This window comes from Lupinus angustifolius, chromosome LG04, assembly GCF_001865875.1.
Source record: "Lupinus angustifolius cultivar Tanjil chromosome LG04, LupAngTanjil_v1.0, whole genome shotgun sequence".
Taxonomy (NCBI): Eukaryota; Viridiplantae; Streptophyta; class Magnoliopsida; order Fabales; family Fabaceae; genus Lupinus; species Lupinus angustifolius.
The window spans coordinates 1,184,733-1,191,908 of NC_032012.1; the positions used below are offsets into that span (position 1 = coordinate 1,184,733).

The 7,176-nt window shown below is 29.7% G+C and overlaps 1 protein-coding gene across 1 annotated transcript; it reads right to left on the minus strand.

Annotated features, from left to right (window-relative positions):
- On the minus strand, nucleotides 1,557-3,057 carry LOC109345015 (plasma membrane-associated cation-binding protein 1-like). The gene is made up of 4 exons (XM_019583765.1): nucleotides 2,829-3,057; nucleotides 2,612-2,701; nucleotides 2,343-2,427; nucleotides 1,557-2,208 (listed from the first exon to the last, which is right to left on the minus strand). The coding sequence occupies exons 1-4, from the start codon at nucleotides 2,937-2,939 to the stop codon at nucleotides 1,841-1,843; spliced, it is 654 nt and encodes a 217-aa protein (XP_019439310.1). The 5' UTR covers nucleotides 2,940-3,057; the 3' UTR covers nucleotides 1,557-1,840.

Below are 7,176 nucleotides of genomic sequence, written 5' to 3' on the forward strand. Positions count from 1 at the left end.
CAGCCCGTTCTATGCTTCTGTCAGCATCGGCTCCTTCTGAGTTCTGGGGTTAGGCTGTCAAAACTGCGGTTCATGTCATTAACAGAATTCCTTCTTCTGTTACTTCAGGTTTGTCTCCTTTTGAAAGGTTGTATGGTCATCCTCCTGATTATTCATCATTGAGGGTTTTTGGTTCCACTTGTTTTGTTCTTCTTCCTCATGTTGAACGGAGTAAATTGACTCCTCGATCTGCCATATGTGTCTTTCTTGGTTATGGGGATGGTCAGAAAGGTTATCGTTGTTATAATCCTTCTACTCGTAAATTGTATATTTCTCGTCATGTTGTTTTTCTTGAGCATTTGCCTTTTTATTCTATTCCATCTGACTCTCAAAACATTACCAGGTCTGATCTCATTCATATTGATCCATTTGTTGCGGATATTGATGGTCCAAATGACTTTAATTTTGAGAATTTCAGGGATGAAGCTCCTCATACCCCCCCTGCCCATGACCCTCTGCAGATTGGTTATCCTCATCCTCAACCACCTCATCTTCCTCGTCGTTATCCTCAACGTATCCATAAGTCCACTCAGCTCCCTGACTTTGTTTACAACATTTATTCTACTTCTTTTGCTTCTGCTTTGACCTCTCTCCACAGGTTATCTGAGCCATCCTCCTATCAAGAGGCTGTTCTTGATCCTCTTTGGCAGCAGGCTATGAACGATGAACTTTCTGCTTTGCACAAAACAGGTACTTGGACTATGGTGTCTCTACCACCAGACAAACGTGCTATAGGTTCTCGTTGGGTCTTTAAGATCAAGATCAAGTCTGATGGTTCTATTGAGCGTTACAAAGCTCGTCTTGTTGCCAAGGGATATGCTCAACAATATGGCATGGATTATGAAGAAACTTTTGCTCCTGTTGCCAAGATGACAACCATTCGCACTCTTATTGCTATTGCATCTGTTCGTCAATGGCATATCTCTCAGATGGATGTCAAAAATGCTTTTCTAAATGGTGATCTTCATGAAGAAATATATATGGTTCCTCCTCCTGGAGTTTCTCATAATCCGGGGGAAGTATGCAAGCTGCAAAAATCTCTCTATGGGCTCAAACAAGCTCCTCGCGCTTGGTTTGAGAAATTCTCTATTGTGATAACTTCTCTTGGCTTCTCTTCAAGTCCACATGATTCTGCTTTATTTGTCAGAAATACTCCTCCGGGTAATCCTTAACCATTATTTATCACATGTGAATGTCATAATGTCAAGATCCTAAATAACCATGAAAGGCTCAATGAAAGTTTTGAAATGTCTAACAATTTCTGGAAAATTTTCCAAACAATTTCATGCCTAGGGTACTCTAATTCATTTACTCCATCGTGACAGAACAAAGAGAAAAAGAAGCCAACCAAAGAAAAATAAACTTTTTACTTCACTGTGTATTTTCTTAAATAAATTAATAAATCTATAGCACAATGAAGCCACACAGCAGCAACAACTAACAGGAAAATCCAAACATGACTCACATATGAAAATTGAAATAATGTAACTTTTAAATGAAACAAAAAACATTAAGGATTAACCAATAGATCCACATCAATTCCTTGCACTGAAAATGGAAAATGAATATTACAAAATGATTCACAACAAACATTAATTCACATGCACATTAATTACCAAATCTCCAACATCAAACTAAGCAACCCAGACCCATTACAGAGAAATAAAAGAATAACACATCATTCAGTGTTGTAACAACAATTTTTAAGTATATGCAGATTTCAAACTAATAATAAACATATACATATACATATACATATTCATATATGTAAATATGAAGATGCTATTCATAAGATTGATTTTCAAGGTTTTGGTGGTTCTGCTGGTCCAACTGAAGCAGGTACGTCAACAGGTTTCTCTTCCACTTTTGAAGGCTCTGATGGTTTTTCTTCAACCTTAACTGGCTCAGATGATTCTGTTTTCTCAGTGGTTTCAACTACTACTTGTGGTTTCACCTCTTCCTTTTTCTCTTCTTCAATCACAATCTCTCTTTCTTTGCTGGTACTTGTTTCTTCTTCTGGTTTAGTTTCTGTAGGAGCAGGTGCTTCAACTTTCTCTTCTGTGACTATGAAAGTTGACACCTTCTCAAAAACAAAGAAAACTGGACCTGAAACTAAGGCTGGTCCAAACTTTGAAGATGCTTCATATACTGGCTTTGATCCTGGGAAATCTGAAATATATTTGCAGGGAGTTAAGGTTAATAATATAGTTTCATATTTGACTAAATTAATTGTCCTTTAACAGTAATAAAGGTCTAAGTTGCAATTTTCTGGTAAGTGAATTTAAAGGGTACAAATATCTTACCAATTTTAACTAGCTCCTCTAGGAACTTGTTAATTAATTTGGGGTGCTTCTTTAGTCCTGCTTCATCGCGCTCCTTAACCAAACTCTGTAATAAAAATTGTTAACAAAGATTATAGAGATTTGAGAAAGTTTGATGTTAATTGTTGACTTCTAATACGATCTCTATAAAAACTTAGGATTGACTAAAATCTTATGTTGTTTATCAGTTTATCACCTTTCTAATGCAACTTCCTCTGAGTGATTGTATATATGTAAGTAGATGTGCTCACCTTGATTTCAGTTGATGAAGCCTCATATATTCCAACAACCTTTGATTGAAGTTCAGTCTTGTTTTCTTCAAAGGTTTTGTTATGTTCCTCCTAAAGAAAACACCATATCAAATGAATTGTTGTTTAATTTTCAACAAAAACATGAAGTACTAGTGCAAACATAAACTTTGAATATTCAATTAAACAAAGTTTAAGATTAAGAGATATACAAACAAACCTTAGAGTCGTCAAAGGATTTGGAGATTTCAGCAGCAGCAGCTTTCTTGGTACCATCTTTCTCAAAAACCTTCTTGATCTTAGGAAGAACCTTACTTTTCCAATACCCCATTTTTTGTTCAACTCTTTATCTCTCTCTGTCCTTTACTAAACAAATATCAAACTATAAGAGTAGAACTCAATGAAACTGTTCCACCACTTGTCCCTTCAAATTAAGCTTCAATCTCTACATATATAATAAAAGTTTTTTTTTATCACTTATCCTACATGGTGGACATCTTGTGTCCAAAAATGTGTAGCACTGCATGTGCTATTACTTGTGATTGGTCAGAAAAATACTTAATTATTAAATTTTTAATTTAAATATAATTTTTCAACCAATCATAAAAAATGACACATAAGTGATACATTTATGATACAAGATATATTTTCTATCATACCCACTCCAGCTCAAACAAACATACATGCTTCCAAGTTATTCCAACCAAATAAGCCTTAGAATTCCAACCTAATTAATTACTTGCATGACCTATTGCCCATGCATGCCAGCCATGTTCTTCTTGTAAAATGACTTGTCTACCCTTTTTGTCTGGCCATGCAACTAGTATGATACGTTAACATCAACAATGATACAAGGACAAAACTGAAAATACATTAGTATTTTAAAAGAGTTAGGTCAAAGAAATGTGATTTATATGATATAAAAACAGGGTGTTTTTGGTAAATATGTGGATAATCATAGGGGTTTAGTGGGGAGAGAAAATTTGTTTGGCGAAATGACAGTTGGCAATGAACTCATTTCATAGGTGGCAAATATCATACGCGGGTCCCTGAATTTTGTATTTATTATGTTATCTTGTCCTTTTTATTTTAGAGAAAATAATTTATGTAAAATAAGAGTTTTTACATCGGTAGTATATTCTTATTTTTCTGCAAACTTATAAATTAACTTTTTAGGTGGTTTGTAACTTTTTGAGTGAATTAAAAAATTATTAGAGATGTTTGGTAAACAAAAATGAAAGTTAAGTTGTAGTTTTTGAAAAATGAGTTTGTATTGTTTAAAAGCTAATTTTTAAAAAATTACTTCAAATAGAATTTAGAAAGTAAAAGTAGTTTTAAATTTTACCCTTCAATATTTTATCAAATTACATGTCATGGATTAAAAAAAATCTATTAACCTTATCCCACAACCATACCTTTCCTACATTTATGTTTCTTCACAGTCCCCATCCATCTCTATAACTTCCCAATGACTATAGTTACACAATTTATAAAATTTTGTCATACTAAATGATCATTAGTTCTATGATAGAAGTAATATAAATAAATAATATAATATAATATAATGAGAAATTAATATTTTTTTTATGGTTGTGTTGTTTTTGATAATCGAATTCTTAATTTTTTATCACCTAAAAATCAAGTGAAATATTATACCATTAAACAAATATTTTATAGGTTATTTTATTAATTTTAATAAGTCTTATGTTGAACTGTAACACATAATTTGACTCTGTCCTTTCTGTTCCGTGTAAGTGTCGAGGACAAAAATGCATTAGTGATTGCTTTGGCTTCTCAAATTAAACTTGTCACATGGCTTCGCTGGTACTTCAATCCTCAATGATTTCAAATTCTATTCAAATCCTTGTCCATTTAGAATAGAGTAATGAAATTTATTAGGTGGATTAAGGTTTTGATTAGTTAAGCAAATTGAGAGAATGCAATTTGTGGCGTGTACAAAACTGTTTGAAAACGAAAACATGAGTTGAAGATATCTTTCTCTAGTAGGATAGGGGCGTTCTTTTGTATTTAATATTGGGAAACAAATTGATAAGGTGTCTCTTTGCTTTTTGTATGTAACATATTATGCAACAAGTGAAAGATATATAAAGAGTTTAAATATAAGGGGGAATATTCAGTTTTGTCCTTATAAAATTCAATTCTAATTTCATCACCAAAAAAAATTAAAAATCTAAAATAGTACTTAAATATCACAATTGTGAATCAAATTTAATATTTGCCACCTATGAAAATGAGTTCATTGTGAACTGTCTTTTCGTCAAACAGTTTTTAGTATTTTTAAATCAGTTTGATATTTTTGGAAACAAATTTGGGTTTTCAAATTTGTAAGTGAAGTTGATACACAATTTTTTTGAAGAGTTGTAATAGGTCTTTACTCTATTTAAACTACAACTATTTGCTTTTTCACAAATACAATATTATATATCATGTTTAATGTTCAAATAACATATTATATATACTAGTTCGATGGTGATCGATGGAAAAGAACCAATATATAGAAGTTTTTAATTTATTTAATGAAAATAAAATATCATCTCATATCAGAAGATGAATTATCATTTCTAACATTAAAATTATGACTTGTGTCATATTTTTTAGTTTTTAGAAATATTTTGTAGAAAATAATTAAATATGATATATATTAGAATTTTAATGATTATATGAAATAATTTATCTTATAATATGAATAGATATTTTATTCTCTTATATGATATTGTTTTTTAATTTGTTGTTCTTTTTTTATCTTAAATTTTATATTTCGGTGGGGTTATCAATATGAGAGGTTAACTGTACACAATTAACTAAATGATAAGTTTTTAATATGAAAACTAGAAGTTATATGTGCATTGGTACGATGTAGTATTTTTTTGCTGCAAGATTAAAATAGATATATTATATATGCATTTACATAGTTAAGAATATATATGTTACTCTTGCATTTGCAATGTTAAAAACACACATGTTACATGTGTATTCATATTGTTAAGCATACGCATGTGACATGTGCATTCACATAGTTAAAAGTACACATGTTATTCATACATTTATATTGTTAATAACACACATATTACTCGTACATTTGTATAATTAAAACGCACATATTATCCGTACATTTATATTATTAGTAACACATGTGTCACTCGTGTATATGTCTGTTCAAACATATAAAGAAAATAAATGACAATTTCGAATTTGAATTTTTTTAATAAAAATAGGAAACCTAAACATGATACTATGTGATTTTGTTTTTGAAAATAAATATTTTAAAAGTATTAGAAAATAAAATGATTTTTTCAGTTTCGAATTTGATTTTGTTTAATAGGGAAATCAAATCATGACAGACTTTTTTATTAAAAAATATTTAAAATTTACAAAAAAAAACTTTAATTTCAAATTTGATTTTTTCAATTATAATAGGGAAATATTAAAATCCAAAGAATTGAATTAAATAAATACATAAGGAAGGTAGAGAGTTTATATTAAGGTTTGTTACCAAAAGTGAAATGATAGTATTTAATAATAAAAGTATTAATTGTTCGAATATTTAGTTGGATGATAAAATATATTATTAGTTATTTATCGTTAATAAGAAGAAGATGGATCCACTTACTCCAAGAGTAAGTGTTTTAAACTTACTTCTCATACTAGCCATTAATTCTAGGGAAACTCAATGGTTTTAATTATTGAGTAGATTTAAACCATTAGATTTCCCTAGAATTGATGGTTAGGATGATGAATAAATCTAAAAAACTTATTATTGGAGTAAGTGGATTCATACTCTAATAAGAATGTGGAATAATATTTATCTCTTATCCCATAATTAAAACTTTAAAAGTGAAAATAATAAACTATTAATACACGATATAATTTTTCTTTAAAAATTTAGTTATTTATTATTAATAAGAATATGAAATAGTATTTATAGTCTCTTCCATAATTATGTTAATTAAAAATTTAAAATGTCTGAATGGTGCAATAATTTATTTTTTCATTATTGTCAACAATAACACATTACGTATTCTATATACTTTTTTATTATTAATTTATTAAAATATATATTATACAGAAGTGATTATATAGTGTGTAGTAGTACCAATGAACTCTTTTAGGAGGGAAACAAATTAAGGAGAAATTGATATGTGACAAATGATGATATGAAAGTTGTTTAAAACATAATACTTTTTATGAGAAGTGAGTAGAGTGTGGGTTAATGCATTATAAGTGTGTGGAGCTATTTTGGATGGAAAAAATTGCATCAACATCTAACATGTGTTCAATGATGACATCATCATAAGTTTTTTTATTACATAATGAATAGATTTAGTGTGACTTGTAGTCATCATAGATAAAGGCCCAATGTCATGTTTTTTCTTTTGAAATTATTAAGAAATGTACTAATGGATTTAATAGATTGTAAGTATGGGAGGACCCTTTTTATTATATAGTTAATAGATTGTAAGTTGTGGAGTTGTTTGGGAGGAAAAAAATTGCTGCAACATCTGACATATGTCCAATGATAATATCATTAAGAGATTTTTTATTATATA